We start from the raw sequence: 25,555 nt of genomic DNA on the forward strand, positions 1-25,555 counted from the left end.
TGTATCTCATAATAATTAAAACAAATACATTTATGTTTACATTTTTCTTTGACTAACCATAAATGATTCAAATTCTTAAGTATTTTGATCTTTTTATCCAATTGTCACAAAGTGAAACTAGAGCCACAAAATTAGAGGAGCCTTAAGTGAAACAAATCTCTACCTGCTTTATCACATGTCACGCTTTATTACAAAAACCTATTTGTTTTCATTAAAAGTTAAAGTAACAACATTTAAAGGATTCACGAGCATAAAAATAAGAACACAATTATGAAAAAAGCCATTTAAGGTTCCCGAAATTTAATTTGCTGATCCATGCGTGTTATACATGTATTAGAGATTTTTTGAAAAGTGTTACCGTGTGAGAATTTGCCAAAATATAGAAAAAATTTGCCTAAAAATTCTTTTACATTAAAATAATGTTACAGCTTTGAAAATACTCATAGATTAATTTCTTTTCTATACTTGATGTAAGACAAGAATTGATGCAACAAGATACTGATAGAGCAATTTCTTCTTTCATATGCTTGCTACAGCGATGGAAAATAGTGATAAAAAAATTTGTTAAACGAAATTTTGATACAAAATATTATAATATTTTGAATCAGAAAAAAATAATGATTCGTGCCTAACAGTTTTAAGGTTCCACCTCTTTCCGTTTAATTTTTATTTTTCTTCGACTAAACTAAAATCATAAAATAATAAACCAAATTTATTTCAAAGAGAGGATATTTTGCATTGCATGAAAGAAAACCTCAACCAAATACAAGTAATCAAAATAAACTTATCACCAAAAACTGATCTTTTAGTGATAAAAAATCTTAAGTAATAGTAATTATCCTAACAACATCAAATCAGCATTGTTTTGAAAATCAAGTTTTTTCTGTTAATGAAGATATACATGAAAGGACTAACGAAACTTCAAAGAAAACTCTTAATGTTATACGCATTACACACAAAAAATAAATAGTTTGAACAAGTACGTGAAACCATTTATCACTAACTTTCACTACATTTGAAGTTTTGGCATCAATTTCTTTTAACGAAACTAATTATTGGAAAAAAAATAACGAAATGTATTATGCATTGCATTTAACAAATAAACCTTGCAGGGACATGTGAAAGAATTTTATTACCGGACAAAGTTCTTATGGCTAATAAAAGTTTTATTTTCGAAGTTTCTTAGTGTTCTCACTCACTTAGCATAACCCTCCAAGAGAGAGCAATTAGGCGCGAGTGTTTGAATAGCAAAGTAATCAAAGTATTCACTCAATGAGAGTTAAAAGCTCGGTAGAGGAATGTAATCTGTAAAGTGCATTGAAGTGAAATGCTCAGTAGGGGGTGTTAATGTAGTTAGAGAGTCACCACTAAATGACACGGACATGGATTGTACCACTAAAAGCATTGGGAAAGTATTGTTTGGAAAATGAATGATTAGATTCCATTCTCTCTCAGATGATGAAATCATATTAGAGATTCTTTATTTTGAACTTATTTCTTGGTAATGTTCCCTACTCCACGTCACTGTTTACGTAGTTGATTTGTTTGATTTATGTTATTGTTTGGTTATAACAAATTAGACTTTGGATAAATAATCCATTACATTATAATCTTTGCACATTTTAAAAGAGAAATCTCTTCAAATTAAAACAAAGATATTAAAAAAAATATGTAAATATTTTTTATAAAAAGCATTTCTGAACCTCTATCGTATATTTAACCATCAAACAGAGAAGAAAATTCTGGTAAAATTATCGTACTGTATGGTAATGACATTTCTTGTAAAAATACCTAATAATTTTGGTAATAAAAATTAGAATATATACATTTAAAAAAAATATTATCCGTGTTTAAATCACTCAAATGGCAACGGTTTAGTGAAAATTCAAGTTTTCAAAATTATAGTTACTAGATATTAAATAGAAAATACAACACCGAAAAGAAAATTTGACAGAATAAATGGTTTTTATGCCATGGTCGTGATAAAATTACTAAAGCTTACCACATTTTATCTCACATTATAAAACTATATTTTATTGTTAATTTTACCAAAATAATTACCAAAGTGCCTTAGTAAAAATTACCGAGCTTTTTGTTGTTCCCATAGAGCCAGAAACGTGATACATTTTACCATATTCTAGTAGTTTTGACTTGTTTTCCTCAGTGTGTTATTGAATATATTGTTTCACCATCATATAATTCACATTTTCTGCTATCGCAATATTGTGAGACTGGTTGATCCTTATTATCGTGAAATTTAAGGCATTCTAAACTTAATTACATGATACGAATTGAACGGAAAACGGAAAATTGTCATGGCTCAATTTATTAAAAAAAATGATTAAATTTGTTTCTCTGTTTAAAATTGGAGCAAACGCGCACTATTTTGGTTCAAATATTATGGTTCAATATTGAAAAAAAAGCGCACAATAGAATGTAGCTAGGGAAACTACAATATTCTATTAAATTTTAAAATTCTTTCTTAATATTCTATATGACGATTCTTTCTTCATATTTTATGAATTTTGCAAAAAAAATTATTATCATAGTTACCTTCCTCTTTCTATTATCACAGTTTTTCTTCCTTGCTAGTGAGTACAATTAAATTTATTGTGTGAAATAAAAATAAAATTAGAATGTTTTTTAAAAAAAAAATCACTAAAATGGCATATTTTATGAAATTTAACCATCCTATTGACTACACCTTAAATATCACCATATATCACAAGTTAAATAAGTCAACAAATAGTACAAGAAATAGTATTTCTTCAAATACATGCGGAATAAAGTTTTATGTCATAAAGTTTTGTAAAATTCTATCTAGTGTTATTGCTAAGGGAGATATTACTAGCAATTCTAGAAAATATTTTCGACTACTTTTCAGAAATAAAATTTTTTATGTTATATACATTTTTCTGCTAAATCTCCCTAAGAATTGCTGCCAAAACCTTGCGGCAAAAAAAACATATTTATATATATTTTCCTTTAGTTCAAAAGATACATAGGATTGGTTTAAGAAAAATTTTGCGAGATCTCACTAAAGAAGATTTATTTTTCACCTGACGCTTTCTAGTTTTGACATTATTGAGAAAAATTCACAATGCTTGGATTCAGTGGTTTGGATTGTTCGGAAACCTTATTGATTTTTGTAAAACTTTTTTTCTTAAAAAATATTTCATTTTATGAATCTGCATCGTAAAAAATATTTAGAAAAAAAATAGTTAAATAACAATTTATTTAATTGTTATTTTACCATATTCGAACAAAACAGTAAAAAAAAACACAAATGAGATGGTATTCAAAATGTTAACTGTGAGAAAAACCGCATATTAACTGCTTTTACCTAGAATTTTAGAGCACCAACTAAGCCCATCTAATAAGCAAATCAGTTACTTGCAGCTAAGTACGTATTATAGCCGAGTGGGTCAATCAGTGGCCGAGTGGGTTAATCAATCTCATGACCAACAGAGCTAGGGTTCGAGTTCCAGCTTTACACCACAATATTTCCTCTATTCCCTTCAACTCATAAAAAGTTTTAGTGCCCTGCACTCCCCAATTTGTGACCCTGGACTATTACAACACGATGCTCTTATTCACGCACAGATGACAGCAAAACAAAGCTGCTTAAGACAAAAGAGTCCAGTACTTCCAAGCTAGTTGTTGTTAATTTACGTCGCACTAGAGCTGCACAATGGGCTATTGGCGACGGTCTGGGAACATCCCGGAGGATGATCCGAAGACATGCCATCACAATTTTGATCCTCTGCGGAGGGGACGGCACCCCCGCTTCGGTAGCCCAACGACCTGCGCGCGAACCGTAAAGTCGAGCACTTTACGGTAGCACAGTTTAACGAGGACTAATACCGCACACCCTCGGTCCCTACGCAGACTGATCCAAGTGGTCACCCAACCGCACACTGACCGTAGCCAGTGATGCTTGACTTCGGTGATCTGCTGGGAACGTGTCTTAACGATCAGTCCATTGCGGGACTCCAAGCTAGTTGAAAATGGGTAAAAATCCGTATAGTTTTGTATTCACAGATTTTTAACTAAACTAGTTGTAAACGGTTTCAAAACCGTAAAAGTTAAAAAATGTTCTGTACCGTAAACTTTACGATTAATTGGATAGACAGACTGCTGCCGGCTATTTTACAGTAATTGTAGAATGAAAATTTTAACAGAGTGTAAAAGACTTCCTATCACAAAACTCTTTAAAAAAAAATCTGTTACTTGAAATATATAGCTGCCAACTTGCACGGTAGAATTTACTTCAAAATAAGTTATTTCGGTAGCACTTAAAAGTATAAATGCCTAACTAATGGATCTTGATAATAATTAAGTAAGTAATAACCATAATTAAGGAATGAAGATTTTAATGAAAATTGTTATTTTGGCTACACTTAAAAGCATAACTGTCCAGCTAATAGATCTTGATAATAATTAAATGAGTAAAATAGTAGCAACTAAAGTAGGAAGAATTTCCTGAAAATAAAGCTATTTTGGCCACACTTAAAAGCATAACTGCCAAATTAATAGATTCTGATAATAATTAAATTAGTAAAATAATAATAACTAACAATAATTAAAGAAGAAAAACTTTCCTGAAAATTAAGATATTCCACTACACTTAAAAGCATTACTGCCTAACTAATAGATCCTGATAATAATTAAATAATAATATTAATTAATAATAATAATAGTAATTAAAAATAATAATTAAAGCGGGAAGATTATCTTGAAAAATAAGTTTTTTTGGCCACACTTATAAACATTCATACCTGATTAATACATCTTAAACATTCATATTTGAATTTTCGATTCTTTATTGTGAATAAAGTTGTGAAGCGACCTTTTTACTCTTTAAAAATCAAGATTTATACATCAAAACATAAGTGTTGCTACCTTTAAGTGAAATTTTCTTGAACGACAGTAAAACATAATAATGTATATACTTACAAAAATTCTAATAATTAAATGCGAAATTAATAAATTATAATTTATTTCTGATATGTCAAGTAATAACATGACTTAAAAACTTAGTTTCAAATGTCTTGTCTAAGAATAATTTAATGCCTTTCTGAAGAAATTTATTGCCTTATTGAGAAAAATCATAGAGTTATTTATTTTTTTCACAGAGATATTTTTCGATTTGTTCCATAGCTTGATGTTTTAAAAAGCTCAAACTCCCCTCGACAAGTGAAATACAAATATGATTCATATGCAAATATTTGATATTGTCATGCGATATATTATTAGTAGCTATCAGATTAATCTTTCATTCCATTTGTAGGAATAAAAAGTCAAATGTTGTTAGCAATCAAAAGTGTCATAAAATTTTTTGGTTAGTTACTTTTTCAGAAATATGGGCATGGGTTTACTATTATGAATGTCTAAAATTTATTATTTCGGGTTTATTAGTTTCTGGCTCATTTGCATTTGTGTAAGAAAAATGAAAAGAAATAACATTGCTTTGAATAAAAATAACGATTAAGTGATCTTTAATTACTATTTTTATAGCTTATAAAATATTTCAGTAAGTTTTACCATTATAAAACAATTGTGACCATAAATTACAAAAGTTAAGAGACCATGAATTAGAAAATTGTAATTTTAAAGTTTTATAACTTTACAAATGCAAATAAATTTTTAAGTTGTGTCTGAAAAGTAAAACTTTTTACACGTGAAAAAATAATGTGAAAAGTGTTGCTTTAGGTATTTATGTAATTTTAATAACTAACAATTAAATTTCATTATTGAGTTAATTAAGAATACATATTACAATAAGGAATACACTTTATTTTTTCCCTTTTTCTTTTTAGAATTCAATTCCAAAAACGAGTACCATTGCTGAACGCACAAAATTAGAATAAAAAGCAATTTCAGAAAACTAAGCTCTTTAAGCTGTTTCTAAGTAGCAGATGAAAAAAAATGCGGGATTTTTTTAAAATTCTTCGTAAGGAGATTTGCTTCATATTTTTATACTATATCAAAATATCACACAACACATACTACTACCGAAATAAAACTAGAGAAACTACAAAAGAAAATTTTATTATCCCAGATTACGGTTTTACCAAAAATAAACACGCAGTATTTAACAAGTTATATTAGGGGAAAAAAAACACCGGAAAGCGTTACAAATTTTAAGGAATTTCCATGTTTAATCCTTAATAGCTTCCTATTTTATTCTAGGAGAAAAAAAAAAGCAGTTACGGAGAATTAAAAAAAACGATCTTCACGAAAAATAACTTTTTTGCCTATTCTCTGTGAGAACATAAAATTCAGAAAATTATTTTATTATTCACGGGTGAGCTCTTTGCAAAGTACAGTGAAGGGTGGAGTTACAAAATTTAACACGCTACATTTTAGGTGCATGCATATCCGTTCGTTACATTCTTGGAAGAAGAGAGTTGCAGAAAAGTAGCTTCGTGATCTATTTAGAAATTCATCATAAACGCAGTTTTTGACGGGTATTTACTCTCGCCAAATTGTGGTCTTGAGTATAAATTGACTTTTTTTTCCAGCTATTACGAATGAGGCGGAAAACAAGGAGTGCTCCGTTGAAAATGAACTTTGTTGAATGCATAATAAGGGTAAATGATTTCATAAGGTAATTTCATTAGGTAAATCATTCTTTGAAAGAAAAAGAAGCACGTCTCGTTCGCAAATTCATTTGATGCGCACTGTCTCTGCAAATTCAAAAGAGTTGAGAGTCATTTATTCTGGTGTCATTGGTTTAAACGAAATAATTTAGTTAATAATTGAATCCAGTGATGACTTAATTTGGGGATGATTTATGGAGTCGGAAAAAAAATCTTTTGAAATTTGTATGACAGATATCTTTAGAGTTGATGAAGAGGTTCACTTTAGAAAGGTTATTAAGATGAATATTAGTTTATGTTGAAAATTTTAAATATTAATGGAGTATAGTATAATGCAACTATTAAGCTTAGAATATATTATTCTACATTAGATTCATTCTTTGTTCGATGTTATTTTTCTATAACGTGATACACTGTAAAAAATTCCGGATCAAACTACGATAAAAAGTACCAGCACTCGTGGTGCCGGTACTTGTTACAATAAAGTCTGTTTTTATCGGATCATGTTACAGAGTAAAAAATCTGATATATCTTTAATTTTACTGTAATAATTACCTTCAAATCTCTGAATCACTCTAATTAAATAAATATTACTGTAAAAATTATGGTATAATATTTTTCGGTAAAAATAAATTTTACGGTAAAATGGATTTTATGAGTGACACACCTAGAGGACGAGACTTCATACCGCAATTTGATCCAGTGCGTGTTTATTACAGAGTATTTAATATAACGTTAATTAGAACAAAGTAAAACTATTAAATCAGTTGTTATATATTATTATAAAATAAATAAAACAAGCATAAATTTAAAAAAAAAAAAAATTAAGCGAGAGATTTTTAGCCTTATTTTGCAGTTATATGTTCACTCTTTAAAGAAAAATGTTGAAAATGTTGTTTAGCATTTAATCCATGTATCTTAGAGTTTTCAAACATTTATCCTATTAAAGCTGATTGGAAGAGCACAGAATTAAACAATTAGTTTGCTTCTTTAACATTGCATAGACTTAATTGAGTTTGTTCTTTCGCCTTATTTTGATATCGTGATTTTTAACACTTAACTAATAATTTGTATCTTCTAATGTCTATATTTTTATTTCATTTTTGAAAAAGCTCTAAAGATTTATAGTAAAGGTGAAAGATCTGCATGTATACAAAATTTATACAGTTAAAAAAGAAAAAAAAAATCAGATTTTTGGATTGCTTAAGCTGAACATAATCATTACATATTTTAAAACTCTAGATTTTGAAATGTTCATAAAAATTATCAAAAACACGCGATGATCAATGTAACTATTTTAATACAAACACAAAAGTTTATATTTTTAAAAATTCAAAAGAACAATAATATTAATAAACTGAATTTATAATTATCATAAAGTTTTATTATTAAAAGTAAATTGTTAAAGTTCAATATTTTAACGTCAATATTAACATTGAATCATTAACCAAAAATTATTTAAAAAATTAGATACATGTAATTTAATATTAAGTAATTTCAAGGACTCATTTTTAATTCAAAAATTTTATTACTAGCAGTTAATTATTATAATTCAATAGTTTAATATCAATCATGAACCAGACATAAACAATTATATATGTATAATTTAGTACTAAGTAGCTTTCAAGAGTTTATTTTTATGATAAAAATTTCATGATTAACAGTTAATTGTAATAATACGATATTTCAATATCTATTACTGAACAAACATTGAAAAAAGTAGATACGTATAACTTAAGGCTGAATTACTTTCAAGAGTTTATTTTTATGACAAAAATTTTAACCATTAACAGCTAATTGTTATAATTGAATATTTCAATATCAATCAAAATTTTATCATTAACAGCTAATTGTTATAATTCAATATTTCAATTTCAATCAAAATTTTATCATTAACAGCTAATTGTTATAATTCAATATTTCAATATCAATCAAAATTTTATCATTAACAGCTAATTGATGTAATTCAATATTTAAATATCAATCAAAATTTTATCATTAACAGCTAATTGTTATAATTCAATATTTCAATGTCAATCATTAAGCAAACATTCATTAATCAAACAATAAAAAATATTGGGGCATATAGCGCAGGCGGATGACAATTAAATTTTATAGGTACCACACCACATGAATTTTATTGACACCACATGAAAAACAATTCATACCTAGAATGAAAAATTCATGTGTAAAAGTCACAATGAAATCTATGTCCTAGTTTCTTCTGGTTATACATCTTCATTACTTGTTGACATTCTTATCAGAATACATATGATAACGAAAAAAAGATGCACCAGATACATTATAGTGATGTATTACATACATCATTAGTCAAAATATGATGACAACAGTATGGCTTTAGTATCCAAGATATATATATTGCATTTTATTTTTACTTTTACAGCATCCATCGTGTTAATGTGGATAAGAATGAAAATTGTTTGTATGGTTAACTTAAAACATATGTTTTTTTAAAACAATAACTATTTTCTTTCGGTACATAAATTAATGCTTAAACATGTTGTGATGAATTATAAATTACTGAAAACTGAAAATTGTAACATTAAATTTTTCTAAACATCTTTTTGTTTTACTGAGAAACATAAGTGCCAAATAATCTTTCTGATATTTGAAACTAAATGTGTCTGATATTTGAAACTAAATGTGTCTGATATTTGAAACTAAATGTGTCTGATATTTGAAACTAAATGTGTCTGATATTTGAAACTAAATTGTAAATGTATTGTAACTAAAACTCATGTAAGAATCATTGAATATTTAAACGTTAAGCATAAAATGGAAACTTTTGGGTTTATAGATTTACTATAAATACAATGGAATATTTTTCAAACTTCCTATAAAAGATTTCTATTATTTCAGGTATATAAGATAAATGGATTTTTGTTTTTATTTTCAAGAGCAAGAAAATACTTTTAGTTATGGTGAATAAAATGTATCAAAAACCGAAGTTATTTACTTGTTTAGTCTAAGAGCATTTTTCGGCTTTCAGGAAATATAAATTTAATGGATCATAAAATATTAGAGAGAAGAAAGATACTTATTTTTATTCTTAGAAGTGGTTTATCTTATGTATTTTTAAACTAGTAAAATGAAATGAAAAATTGAAAGAAATTCATAGAAATATAGATAAAATTCATTCCGGTAAAATTAGTTTATAGTAACTTTAATAGGAGCGGCATTTCATCTAAAAAGAGCTCTTTAGCTACACAGTTATAGTTTTCATTCTAAAAATACGGTAAATAACCAGCAGCAGTCTATCCATCCAATTCACAGTAAAGTTAACGGTTTGAAACTTTTTTTAAACATTTTTTTCCTTTACAGTTTTTAAACCATTGGCAACTAGTATGGTTAAAAAAATATGAATACAAATCTATACAGTTTTTTTTAACCATTTACAACTAGCATGGTTTCAAAATCCTGAAAAGACATTTAACTGGACATCGGAGCTAGGCTTTTCATTAGGTAATGGGCATTGGAGTTTGGTTGCAGTTGAATTATGTTTTATTAGATAAACGGTGGAATGTAGTTTAGTTAGTATGTCTAGTAGTTTCACCGATCGTAAGAGATGGAGAGTACTAGATTATTTGTGCTAAGCAGATTCATGGTGATACCATCTATGCGTGAATGAGCATTGTAATAGTCCAGGACCACAAATTGTGGATTGCAGGAAACTGGAAACTCTTCGTGTGTTGAAGGGAATGGAAGAAATAATGAGGTGTCAGCGTTAGGACTCGAACTCTCATTGTATCGGTCATCAAATAGACAAATTATCCTTCTTGTCTGTAATACGTACCCATCTGCAAGAAACTAAATAGCTTACTTTGGTGGGCCAAGTTGGAGTGATAAAATTCCGGTTGTTTAACCGCATTAGGTGAAAGCAATTAGTAAATGGTTTTTCTCACGGTTAACAGTTTGAACACTATCTCATTTATGATTATTTGACTGTTTTGTTTGAATATAGTAAATTAACCATAAAAAATAAATTGTTATTACACCATTTTTTCCAAAAGTTTCTTATTAGTGTACATAGCTCCTTAGATACAAAAACTCCTTAGATACATAGCACCTTAGATTAAATAATAGAATTTTTTTTGATTAATCAGGCATTTTTGCGTTTTTAGTAAGTACGAATGAAAATTTTCTTCAAAACATTAATTTTAAACATAGCTTAAAAATAGAAAGAATTAGAAATTCATAGAATTCCCAAAGATAAAACACGATACTAGAGTTTTAATAACAAAGATGATTCACAGCAAGAAGATAAAACATGAAAGGTAAATAAATGGAAAAGAAAGATAAAATACAAATAGTTATACAAGAATTAGAGTAAAATAATAGTCATTAGAATTATAGAAAAATAGCCATAATTAAATAACATAATTAAATCATAAAAGAATTTAATTTACGACCAAAATTTCTTAGAACATGCTGATGTAAATGCACGGCAGAAGTAATTAATGATTTGTCAATTAATTTCTTTATCTAAGAAAACAATAGTTTTTCGCTAAATGGAACACTATGAAAAACTCCGGATCAAATTACGGTAAAAAGTACCGGCACTGAGGATGGCAGTACTTTTTACCGTGAAGTCCATTTTAATCAAAACTTGTTACGGAACATAAGATTTGATTTACGGCAATTTTTATAGTAATTTGAGGTAAAATGACTGAATCACTGTAACTAAATAAATATTTCAGTAAAAATTTTGGCAAAATATTTTATAGTGAAAATGGATTTTGTGGAAGATGCACCCAAAGTGTCAGTATTTTATACCGCAATTTGGGTGCAACTTTTAAAGAACAAGTGTAACTAATGGTCATATTTTTTTAAAAGTTTTTTACAGTTCATCACTTTTAAAGAGCAACAGACTTGCTGTTTTTTCTGTAGAATTAACAGCTATTCAAAAGCAACCTTTTCGCTAATTTGACAGTTGAAAGGTTGGGATTCTCTGGCTTAAAATATTTCCTTTGTAGTTTTTTAAAGACACTTTCGCCTATTTTTAAAAATTATTTTTCAATTTAATGGTTAAGATACAAAATGCTTGTGTTCTGATGATCGCCATTTTAAATCATTTTATTTTTTTACAATAAACATATGATAACTCATTTCTTAATAAATATATTTTAAAGGATTTCTGTTTATTTTCCATAAAAGCACAGAACTGAGTCTCCCCCCAATTACCTTCTCCTTAGTTTTTAATTAAAGAAAAAATCATTTAAACTTTTACGAAAAAAAAATGCAAAAGAATTCAAAAGCGTTGCTAATGAACATTTTGATTTATAAAGTATAAAAAACACAAATGAACTTAAAGCATATTTTTTTAAAAAAAAGAACCCGAACAGAATGTTCAAGAATGTGAAGGAGAATCAAATAATGGTTAATAGCATTTTTATGCAATTAATCAAGATTTAGATAAAAACAAATTACAAAAATGCATTAAGAAAATATTTTAGAAACCCTAAAGAAAAAAAATCAACAAGAATTTTATTTAAAAATCACAACAACGAAATTAACTAGTTTGTTACCATTTACTTCAAGTATTTCAGGAAAAGAATATCAGTGCACGCGTTATTGGTTTTTAGAAAAATGCACTTCATTTGTTACTGTTTAATTTTGTAAAGAGTCTTTACTTTGATAACAAAAAATAAAGAAATTCTTCAAATATTTTTAAATTCAAAAAAATTGATAGAATAAAAGGGTAGTTGGGATTTGAAAAATATATCACGTTATTAACTTTTTTTTTAAAAAATGACCATTGTGACCTTTGTTATCATTCATTTTAAATATTTTAAGCGAAGAATATCAACGCGTTGGTCATTAGTTTCTAGAAAAATGAATTTCAGTTGGTATGTTTAATTTAGAAAAGTGTCTTTGCTCTGTAAATAAAAACTAAAGAAATTTCCGAGATATTTTTTAATAAAAAAAATCGAGTGAATAAAGATGGTTGGGATTTGAAAAATGTATCACGTTATAATTTTTTTCAAAAGAAATTAGTATGTGTTTATAATCGTTACACCAAAAAAATTTAACTTTTTCTTTTTCCTTATCATGTTAGTTTTTTCACTTTCAATCTTATTATTTTTCTTTAAAAAAATATATTTAATATTATTATATTTTAGCAACAATACTTTTCTTAGCAGCATTAAAATAAAAAATTTATTTCTGGCGAACGTACACAAAACTTCGCAATTTTCCAAGTTTGATAAAAGTATCTAGGTGCAGTTGACAAAAGTAAAAATTTTTCTTTTAATGTAATGGAATTTATTTTATTACTATTATTTCACATAATGTTAGTTATTTTATTATTATTAGTTCACATAAGATTATAAGCCAAATTTAGTTATTCAATTAGAAGATTTTAAGCTGTAACAATATTTACTTTAGCTTTGGGCTCGGCTGAAATACAATCTAAGCAAAAGTTTATGAAAGTGAATTTGATATACACAGAAAAGCCATTACATTATGACCACCACACTCCATCTATAACAATGCGCTCGCCCAGGTTTTCATGGTTTCTCGTCCGGGAACAATGTTTTAATGGGGTACATTAGGACCCATAATCCTCATAGAACAATCCCTGACGTCTGTAAGCTACTTGAAGATAGTTGCAAACCAGGATCACCCATTCATGGCAACAGTTTTTCCTGCGGGGGATGGTGTTTACCAACAGGATAATGCACCATGTCATAAGGGTCGAATCGTCATGGATTGGTTCGAGGAACATTCCAGTGACTTTCAAGTCATGTCTTGGCCTCCAAACTCACCTGACCTTAATCCAATAGAGCATTTGCGATCCTACTTGGAAAACCAAATTCGTGCTGCCTTGCTACCCCCTCGCAATGTGAGGGAATTGCAGGACCAGTTGGTGAGCGCTTTGTACCAGATGCCTCAGACTACCTATCAGCACCTTTTGGAATCAATGCCACGGAGGGTGCTAGCAGTAATGAGGGCTAAAGGTGGTCCTACATGTTATTAGCAGGGTGGTCATAATGTAATGGCTCTTTGGTGTATATTCTAACTGATTTCTAAACTCTGTTTCTAGTTACATGAGCGTCCTTTTGTTAGAGTTGGGTGCTTGCATTTCAATAATAATACGAAGAAGATCACAGATACCCACACATGTGACCTATGACGACAGCTCTAGCTGGTTGCTTATAAGCAAAACGGTGTGTTAAAATTGAGCTAAGTTTCTCCAATAAGTTTGAATATTAATTAACGTGAAATCAATCAAATACAGCGCCATATCACAGATCGATTTTGTTGAAATATAATTCTATCTCGTCTCCATCTTTTGCTTAAATTAGATTTATTATTTGTTTAGGTATTTTATTGCAACAGTGATATATTTTTGTTTTGCGTACCTAGCAATCTCGATGCATATGTGGCGTAACTACCACTACGATTATTAAACATCAATTCACTGTTATATAAGACATGCTAACTTGATTCAATCACGAGGTATCTTTTGATAGATGAAGGTTGGCATGATCGTTAACTCCGCCCCCCACATTGGTGACCTGGACGTGATTTGAACACGCAGTGACGTTCACTTCGATCTGGTAACGCCTACTTCGATGGATGGTCCACATTGAATAGTTGACTTGCTACTTGTGACTACGACATTATCCACCTCCTCACGCTGTTGCAACTCAGTCTCGTCTCGATCATACACAACGTCAGCCTGCATACACTCGACTGCTAAAGGCAACACAGGAGCGACTACGACCGTGAAGTTAATACACCTCTCACATTCAGCATTAAAAAACTCGGTGACCTTAATCCAGCTCTCCCGGTCTTTCACAAATACAGCAACTAGTGGTATCCGTTCATCGAATTCTATCCCTGATAAAATTCTGGTGGGGGAGTATTGTGGCGTATCTACCACTACGATTAATAAACACATTTTCACTGGTATATAAGACATGCTAACTTGATTCAATCACGAGGTACCTCTTGATAGACGCATAATTAGTTTGTTTATGTTCTACGTGAATTTATGCCAGCCTTTGTGTTAAGTAAAAATATATATATTGCAGGAAATGCAATTTTTGTGTAAGAATATAGAATGCGCCACTTAAGAGAATTGATACTTGATGGACTTGACTTATTCGAAATAGAATGGAAAGAATAATTGCTAATGTAAACAAATGCCACATTTCAACAATCAATCAGGATCGAGATACCCACGCTACAATTGAGCTATTTGTTTTACAACTCCAATTAGAAATTAGGAGAAAAAACAATTAATATATAGATTAAAAGTTATATATTGTTTCCAAGTGCACTGCAAAAAATTTCGGATCAAATTACGGTATGAAGTTCTTTAGGAGTATTATCCGTAAAATCTATTTTACCGTAAAATCCGTTTTTACCATAAGAAGTTATACCTTAATTTTTATAATAATACTTACTTAATTAGAGTGATTCAGTGATTTTATGGTAATTATTACGATATATCAGATTTTTGTTCTGTTATATGTTTCGGCAAAAATTAATTATCCAGTAAAAAGTACAGACACCCTGAGTGCTGGTACTTTTGTGTGTGTGTATTACGTCAGTGAATGAAAACTGCATTTTAGATTATTTTATGTATTTATGTTTATAAAATATATGTTTTAGTATTAAATGTAATCCCAGTTTTTCAATTTAAACTAAAAAAAAGCTTTTAAATTTTTTTTTTCTGTAAAAACAATCAATAAAAAACACATAAAACGTTTTGATACCTTTCCATCTAATATCTCCCAAAGTATTTCAAAACATATAACCCAGTTTTGGCATTATAAATTGAATTTCTCAGCCAAAATTTTTAAACCTCAATTCAATTTTGATGTTTTGAGTATATCTGATGGATTAGTTTATGTCTGTATTAGATTTTCTGACACTTTTTCTTGTATCTTCTTTATTTAATTTCGACGCATTTTTTCTCAGTCATGGAATATCAAGAGAGATTTCAGACAAGAATTTTATCTTTCAAGATTTAAACTGCAACTGTGGGAAATGAAATATTATTAAAGAGAAGGTTTTCAAAACATTGAAGACAACAAACTTGTGAAAAAAGCTCGTTTAAAAAATGTGATACTATTAAATTGAAGAATGAATTTTACAAGGTATACAAAAAAATCTAAAAGCTATAATTTTTTGAACACTTTTTCTCTGATCAACCTGGTTTAAATTCAGTTCAAGTTTTCGATTTTTTTTTTGTTAATAATGAACTTTTTAATATGCATATTATATTCAAAAAAGTTGTGAAATATATAAGACAAAAGGAGAAGTTAGCACTCAGGGAAAAGTATATATTTAATATGCATATTATATTTCAAAAAAGTTGTGAAATATATGAAACAAGAGGAGAAGTTAGCACTTAGCGAAAAGTATATATTTAATATGCATATTACATTAAAAAATGCGAAATATATAAGACAAGAGGAGAAGTTAGCACTTAGCGAAAAATAGATTTTTCTCAAAATTATGTGGTTATTAATTCTGAATAGGCTATTCGGTAATGTGATATATTTCCTAAGTTTTAGAATTTTTCTAATTTACTTTTATTTTTGTTAGAGCTGATAGAAATCGATTGGAAAATTCTGTTCTACTCCATTTCCGAAGGCTATAATAATTTTATGACCACGGAATGAATATTAGTATATTACTACCCTATTAACATAATTAATTAAACATCACCAGTGTCAATAATAGTTTGGTAGTCAATAATAGTCATAATTCCCAGAAACAGAATGAAACCGAAAAATTATAGAGTAAAAAAAAAAAAATGATGATTTTTAAACAAATAAAAGATTACAGAAGGGAACAATTGCTTTTTTTTTGTTTTCTGTTGCATGAGATTTTTTTTGACGGATCTTATATACTTTAGTATCGCTGATTTCAAATAGATACTCTGCAATCAGTTTCTCTCTCCAAGCGAAATTTTTTTAAACAATGACAGTTTTAGTGCATTTTTGTCAAACTGTACAAGTTTAAAAATGTTATATATGACAGGTTGTAGCATAGATGTTACGACAAACTTCTTAGAGAGTTAGGACAATGCCTGGAAATGACAATATACGCCGCTAGAGGCTCTTTTCTATCACAAACTATTTTTTCGTGCACTTCTGAAATAGGGAAGCACGCCTAGCAGCGTACAACATTTCCAAGCATGAATTCCTAAGCAATTTTAATATTGATGATGTTTTTTAACTCTAATAGAAAGTTTGTTGCAACATGTATGCTACATCCTTTTTATATATAACGTTTTTAAACTTATAAGTTTCAACAAAATATGAACCTCAAAGTAATTTAAAAAATCTATAGCCTTAAGACCAAAACTAATTTCAGATTTGATATTCCTATAATCAGGCAAGATTAAGTATTTGTATAGGTGCAATAAAAAAAAAATTCCCAGTGTAATTTTTTAAAATTTAAAAAGCAGGCAAATGTATAAGTATTAAGTTGTCATTCTAAAAGTTCTGATTTTAGAATTAGATACTTTTAATTTGAGAAGAAGTCGAACCGTGTGATTTAACCCCTTAACGATCGGTCAATTTTCAAGAAAACGGTCATAAAAGTGTCTATTTTGCCAAATACACGTATTTGATTAGTGCTAGTCTCTAGTTTAAAATAAACTAACTATTTACAATTACCTTAAAAATATCCTGGTACTGCTATATGGTGTGTAAAAAGAGAAATAAAATGTTTTTCGCGCAAAAGAAATGAATTAGTTTTATTCTTATTGGCGCACTACTATTGAACACTCCAGCCCGTCAATATCAAGGGAGCGAGAAATACATGGAGCTAGGAGGAGAAATAGCGAGCGAAAACCCACTCCGTCATTTTCACGGCAGCGAGATGGAGATTAAATGGATTTAATTGGATTCCAGTAAGTGACATCACGCGTAAGTGTGAAACTTGATTGGCTTCTCAATCGACAAATGCCACGATTTACCTAAGATGACGTCACTTGCAGATATCCAATGAAATTGGTATACTTTTACGAGAAAAAACTCATTTTTATTTTCTAATATCGCCAGCTAAATCTCTATCTTTCTGACTGAGAGAGGACTTCATATTTTACTGTCGCTGAGCGATACTGATACGCAAGAATTAAATATAGATGATAAAAAATTCCTTAACATACTCCCTTCCGTCGACACCCCTCTAACGGTTGAGTTTGATTGCAAAGGAAGAAGCCATTATATACTTTGTTATTCGAAAATGTTTAGTTTTGATGATTGTATAACATTCATTATTTTTAAAATAAAAAAATTAGCTTCATTATAAATAAAAGTTTAGGAATTGTTAGAGTTATTAAGTTTCCCGTTTATTTTTGGAGAGGAGTTATCAATTTTCTTGTTTAGTTTTTTATAAAGGACAGTATCACCTTTATTTTTGTTGCAAGGATTTAGTTTTACTACGAACAAAAGTTAATAATTAATGAAGTTAACAGGTTTCTCGTTTATTAACTTTGTTTAGGGTGGTTGGAATCGTTTTATCGCCAAATCCAAGGGTGAACATGTAAAAAAAAAAGAAAAAAAAAGGCTGATTCCAGATAATTATATAATTATATCCCAGATAATTATTGTTTCTAACTGGGAGCCGCGATGACATAGGACAGTGTTTCCCAAACTTATGACTTTTGTGTACCCTTCCTAAATTTTTCGTAACGCTGTGAACCGCTAATAAAAAAATGAATGCATTTTTTACTATAAAAAAATTGCACAAAAGTTAAAAATCACAACTGGCTGTTGACTGCAAAAAATAGCCAATAGAAAAATACATAATAGTAAATTTTCATGTCTAGCTTTGCTTTTAAACAAATTTTTTTGAAATTTTCGTTTGTTGCGAGGTATTTCACATAAGATCGCGTACCCCCACTAAACTGTTCCCGTACCCCTGGGGGTACGCGTACCTCACTTTGGGAAACACTTACATAGGGGATAGAGCGTTCGTCTTCCAATGAGGTGAATCGAGTTCGAATCCCAGTGACGGCTGATCGATACGAATTCCGTATCCGGCTTGCACCGACCACAGTGCTGACGTAAACAATCCTCAGTGATAGATTGATCATGGGTCCCCTTGTGGTCAGGTTAACCGTGAGAGGTTCTCGTGGTCTTCCTCAATATATAACGCAAATGCGCGTTGGTTCTATCAAAAAGTCCTCCACTTCCCTATACTTGATTCAGGAGTTGTCTTGTCTTCTGAATTGGATTCAAAATTACAAGACTACGGAGTTAAACATTGGTAGTCGTAAACCCAAATTTGGGTCGGCTGTTCAACGACGGTTATAAAAATATAAGAAAATTCCCCCTGGAATTTAAATAATATAAACAGTTTTAACTTTAGCTAAATAAATATAATGGCTACTCACCCAGAGGAAGAGGCATAATTTTTGGATCTATGGTGGCGGAATTTGTGGGGAGTTAATTTTCTCAGGGTTGAGATGACTGTGTGGATTTTTTTGCCCGATTTGAACCCGAGGATCTTCCTATAGGGTGATGGCGGTTCCGTGGAAGGAGGTTGAGGAGAAGGTGGTAGAGAAGATGGGTCGTCCTCGTCCCCGTCCTCTGAAGCTCGGTGACTCAAGTCCGTTTGACTTTTAGCTTTTGGACGGAGGAACTTTCTTCTCTTTTTCACTCCGTCATCCGGAGGACTGCGATCTGAGCCACCTATCAACAGAACAAAATATTTTAAATATATATTAACGATATAATATATAGAAAAACCTAATATATTAAAGAACTAATATGTTAATGACTGAATATATTCATGATCAAATATATTAATGAACTAATATATTAAAGTAGATGAAGACTCTGCATGACATATTGCAGAAGAAAAACAATTCTCAGTGGAAAGATTTCTCAGGGACAAATTTATTTTGCCGAGAAGTTAAAATTTTCAGACCGCGGTAGATAAAAATATAGAGTTTTATTTATTTACTAAGATTTCAAATAGATTTGGTTATAAAAAGACAATGTGTAACCGTAGATAGGACATACTTTGTGCTATGAGATAGGGCAGTGTTTCCCAAACTTATGACTTTTGTGTACCCTTTCTAAATTTTTCGTAACGCTGCGTACTACTAATAAAAAAATGAATACATTTTTTACTGAAAAAAAATTGCACAAAAGTTAAAAATCACAACTGACTGTTGACACCACTAATTATTAACTGTTAACTCTGCAAAAAATAGCCAATAGAAAAATACGTAGTTGTAAATTTTCATGGCTAGCTTTGTTTTCAAATGAAAATTTTTGAAATTTTCGTTTGTTGCAAGATATTTTGCATAAGAACGCGTACCCCCGCTAAATTGTTCCCGTACCCCTGGGGGTACGTACTACACTTTGGGAAACGCTGAGATAGGGTATACTTAGTGCTATATGCACTAAAGCAACAAAAAAAATCCTGTGTCCAGAATTATAACGACCTTCCATTGTTCTATATTGTTAGAACTTTCATTTTAAAATTATGGTAAAATAACCAACAGCAGTTTAATTAACAGTAAAGTTTACGGTAAGGAACATTTTTTGCCTTTACGGTTTTGAAACCATTTACAATTAGTTTGGTTAAGAAACCATAAATACAAAGCTATACAGTTTTCTAAACCATTTACAACTAGCCTGTTTTCAAAACCGTAAAAAAGGAATTTAACTGGACATAGTTCAGAAGCTTTTACGGTTCTGAGATCTATACGTGAATGAGAGTATCGTATTCTAATAGTTCAGAGTCATAAATGGGGAGGTGCAGCACATTGGAAATTCTTCATGTCTTGAAAGGAATGGAGGAAATGATGGGGTGGTAACTCTGGAACTCGAACCCCTGTTCCGCCGGTCATGAGATTGACATATTAGCTCGTTCGGCTATACTATGTACCAAGCTGCAAGAAAATATGTGGCTTCATCAGGTGGACCTATTTGGTGCAATAAAAGTCTGATTGTTTAACCGCAATAAGTGAAAACAGTTAAAAAATTATATTTATCACAGTTAACAGTTTGAATAACATCTTATTTATGGTTATTTGACTGTTTTTTGTTTGAATATTCAAAAATAACAATTTAATAAATTCTTATTTAATAATTTTTTCCGAGAAATTTCTAACAAAAGTACATAGCTTATGAATACAAAAGAATGGTAAGGCATCATCTTTATTTTTATTTTCATCGTATGAACGTTTAAATGGCTTTAATGTAATTACTCTAATTAACTATAAGAATTCTAACCACTCAAATAAGCATTCTAATTCACTAAAAGAATTTATTTACTCTAATTCACCAAAACGTCACTTAGAGTACTTCATCCATTCTTGAGACATGGTTTTCATAAAATAATCTAAACTGGTACAGTAATTAAATTAATTCAAATGCATTGAATATATGTAACTAATCAATTATTAACAAAATTATTATCACGGTAATAATTATTAAATAAAATGTGTCTCATTTAAATTTCAGAGCACGTCAATAACGCAAGTGCAAGCATTACTTTGTATAGAATTTGATATCAAGAAATATTTATAAAAAGAATTTTATTGCAAGAATTTTATTAATATTACTGATTTGAGTTTGTTTTTTGCTATTTTAATCATATTTCAATCAATCAAAAAATTAATATTTAATTAATATAGTTAAATTTATAATAAACTTTTAAAGGGATTTTTAAAAATGTTTTCTGGAAACACTTAGTTAATTATGAATTTAAATGCAGTTTTTAAAAAATGCATAGACTTTTTTTTTATGATGGTGTATTATTTTTTAACTAATAAAAAATTCAGTAGATTGTGCATTTTCCAAACATCACCAAGTAATCTTTTTTAATTTTTGATAAAAATTATTATTTTTAAATTGAAAAATGGAAGAAAAAAAATCATCACGTAAAAGAAGTATCTGAAGTTCAACGGGATGAAAAAATGAGATAAAATTTTACCAAACCCGCAATCATAGTTTTTTCACCAATTTGAAATAAGAAAAACTAATACAATTACTTTTTTTAAATTACAAAAAAATCTCAATATTTTTGGTATTATTGTGTTGCAGATCCCTCTTAAATAATAATAAAAAAGGAATAAACTTATTACAATCCATAACTATGTAACTAAAACTACATATATTTAACTTATAAAAAGGCTCAATACAAATAATAAGCTACATTTGAAATTAAACAAATATCCAAAGAAGTAAAGTCAACTTTACAAAAACTAGATATCGCTTTTTATGACATCGCTCATTTTATTTATCTTTATTACAATACAGTATTAAGGTTTTCTCCAAATAAAATAACATCAATTTTCCTCATCTGAATCAAAAACGAATAAAATATAATCAAATCTTTAAAATATCTTCATAAAACCTTCGTTAAAGTACTGTTTTCATTGTTAAAAGCAATTGTATATTTAAATCACGTTTTTTGTTCGATTTCAGTGGGATTATAGTTGATGCCACTATATTGTAATAAAGATAAAGAAAATCGTTTGAATTGTTGGGAAGGTAAAGAAAACGATTTCTTCAAAAACTCATTACCACAGAAATTGGAAACCACGCGAGCGTTAATCGATTATTTCCAGCATTTAAGAACGACATAAAATGCCCCCTAACTCAGAAACAAAAGTAAGGAATTTTGAAAACGGAAATTTAAATGGTTTCCTTTTTGAGCCAGTTGAGATAGAACACTTATTATTATGTCTCATTTCGAGTAAAGAAATAGTTTGAGTAAAATAGCGGATGGAATTTAAATAGCGGAAATATTTTTAAATAGGATCAGTGAGTGAACGGCGAATCGATATGAAATCGATTTGGGAAAATTTCGAAGAAAAAAAAATTAAAACCAGATAAACGATAAATTTCTTATAGCTTGCATTTTATTTAAAATTATTCGCAATACTTTTTTTAATCTTATTTTTTGTTTAAATTAATGAGCAGCGAGAATTAGTAAAATCCAAAAGTAACACCACCATTTCAAAAAAACAACAACATTTTTTTTTAATTTTTTTTATTTATTTATTTTTTTTTTTTTTTATAGTTTGACAAAATGCACATTCACTGTAAAGAATTTCAGATTAAATTACAGTATAAACTGTCGCCAGTTTGTGGGCATCATCTGTAAAATTCATTTTATAGTAATATTTATTTAGTTAGAGTGGTTCAGTGATTTTACAGTTATTATTACTGTAAAATTTAAGGTATATGAGATTTTTTTGTTCCGTAACATGTTCCGATAAAAATGAATTTTACGGTAAAAAGTACTAGCAGCCTCAATGCCTCAAAACTTGTAAAATATAAGGTGCGGTTTGCGAATTTTGATACATGGTGCAAAATACATACAAAATGATACAAAAATGTACATGGTGCTATTCTATAAATGTAATCGACTCTTTTTTCTGGCATTTTCATACTAATACAACACTGCAATCAGTATGTTTGAAAAGTAATTTTACGATGATACCATTTTTTTTGTTTTTAGATTTTTGATAAATATGTTTGCTTTTGCGACATTTTTTTGCGAGATTTTTTTTAGCATTCAAATCATGTTTACAATATTAAAAATATCTATAGAGAAGACATATATTAAGAAAAATCTTTCGAATAGTAGATATTGTGGGAAAGGTAATAATAATAAAAAAAAAAAAACGATTTCTACAAAAACTCATTACCACAGAAACTGGAAACTACCCCAGCGATAATCGATTATTTCCAGCATTTAAGAAAGACACAAAATGCCCCCTTAATCCTTTAGTTTAGTTTTATATTACATATCTTATATTATCAATCGCATAATTTAATTGCGTTAAAAGTTTAGGAAATATCAACTTGATATGAGTAAGTTTTTAAAGAAAAATGAGCAAATTTAACGAAGTTATCGAACATATCGCCAGCAAACATCTTAGAAGTGTTACGACAAAAGTCTAGTATTCGTTGAGTTTCATTAAATATCGTTCATAATATTTTTGTATAGCCCGAAACTTATAGAATAATGTAATAATATCAGTTTTATGCGATCAATAACACTTAAAAATCAACTATAAAAGTCGAAAAGCAGTTAGAAGGTCCTGATGCTTGTGTTAGCCGGTTTGAAATTTTAGTCAATTAAATTATAGTGATGTTACATCTTAAGTTCATCAAAAATACATTATATCTACTATTATCATGAGATTTTTTTATGTACAACAAAATAACTTTCTACTTCTAAACTTTAAAAATAGCTAAAATCCACCAGCGTTTCGTGAGCGATCTTCCTTTTAATATATTCTACTCATTTATATTTAAAATACCACGAATATAAATCTATATCTTAAATTAATGTCTTTTTCACAAAATTGAATGCTTCGTGCGACATATATTACGACTCTAATCGCATTTTGCAGGGAATACATTCAGGGCCGGATTAACCTATAGTCACACTAGGCACGTGCCTAGAGCATACGAAATTCAGGGGCCTACGAAAAACTTGGGAGAAAAAAATTTGTTGACAAAAATAATTTAGCTTTAAAAACAACAAGTGTATTTTGCACAAAATTATGAAGATACAAATAAAAATATAATATTTTTCGGTAATAAATTATTTTGCAGAATCTTATGATCTAATATATTACTTTTTTGCGATTTTTGGATTCAACGAAATCTTGTATTATGCTGTCGAATTCCAAACTACGCAAAATGTCGTATTCAATAGACATAAGTGCGAGCGATGCCAAACGATCTTGATTCATTGTTGAACGCAAAATTTTTTTTATCAATTTTAATCTGGAGAAAGATCTTTCTCCTTCTGCATTTAATCTAAGAATCGACAAATATATTCTTAATGCAATGTGAACGTTAGGAAAAGTATTCACAAGTTTATCTTTAATTTGAGCCTTCAACATTTCTTGTGCAGATTTATGTTCATACAAATTTGAAAACAGTAAAAATTCATCTACAAAGTTTTCCTCTAAATAGGATGAGTAAATTTTCACCAAATTTTGCGCTTCTAGTTTAATCTCAGATTCTGACAGATTTTTGTGAACAAGAAAACCGAAATTATCGTACAAATCACTGTAAGCTTTACGCCTTTTAGTCATTTCTGAAATTAATACATCTAAAATGGCGTAATACGTTCCTGACATTTCCTGACAAAACGTGACTAACATTTTATTAAAATAGTATTAAATCATTTTTTTTCTATTAGTAAACATTTAACCTACCTTGCAAATTTATTTATAAATAATTTCAAAAGATTTACTTTTGACAATGTTAATTTCCTTCACTTAGTTATCATAGTAGTATCATGAAAACTATGAAGCTATTTGTAGTATAAATATTTCTTGTAATTAATCTCACTATCAATTTCACTGTTTTCTTTGCTGGTTTGTTGTTGTATTGTTGACGTGAAGTGTTTACATAGTTATCGATCGAACTAATCATAATGGTATTATCGATATCAACTGCAATATCGGCAGTATGTCGGTATTGCAGATAAAGTTCGATAAGCAAATTTGTAAATTAAAATCCATATTAATAAAAATGTAAAAAAAAATATCCATGAAAATTTTAGCATATATTTTGAAAAGAGAGGAGGTGTGGGGGAAGGAGGGAAGGGCCCAGAAAACGGCTGTGCCTAGGGCCTACGAAAGGTATAATCCGGCTCTGAATACAATATATTATCACATACGAAGATCTTCCGAGCAAATGCGCATGCGCCAAGGCTGTGCTTCGATTTCATCACAAATTAGATGGATGACGTGCGAGAAAAGCGTTAAAACGCGTTTTAAAATTTCAGGAAGTGCACTTTTCAACGTATCATCCTTTTTCGAAATAAAACGCCCCCATATTGTAGTTTTTAAGTTCGAAAATGGACATTAAAGAACTTTAGATAAATGATGAGTTTATTTTGACAACGGACGATTGATATCACGTGAAGGAGTATTCATCACCTTTCATATCTGCATTCGTTATGTTGCCTCGCGCTGA

At 29.3% G+C, this 25,555-nt stretch overlaps 1 protein-coding gene across 5 annotated transcripts in view; it reads right to left on the reverse strand.

Annotated features, from left to right (window-relative positions):
- Nucleotides 1-25,555, reverse strand: part of LOC107443458 (multiple C2 domain and transmembrane region protein) — a 178,720-nt gene that overhangs the window by 60,866 nt on the left and 92,299 nt on the right. For all 5 annotated transcript variants that reach the window (XM_043038837.2, XM_071177743.1, XM_043038838.2 and 2 more), the window contains exon 2: nucleotides 18,985-19,282. In XM_043038837.2, coding sequence (XP_042894771.1) covers nucleotides 18,985-19,282 — 298 coding nt within the window. The remainder of the gene's footprint in view (nucleotides 1-18,984; nucleotides 19,283-25,555) is intronic.

The sequence above is a fragment of the Parasteatoda tepidariorum genome, chromosome 2, assembly GCF_043381705.1.
Source record: "Parasteatoda tepidariorum isolate YZ-2023 chromosome 2, CAS_Ptep_4.0, whole genome shotgun sequence".
Classification (NCBI taxonomy): Eukaryota; Metazoa; Arthropoda; class Arachnida; order Araneae; family Theridiidae; genus Parasteatoda; species Parasteatoda tepidariorum.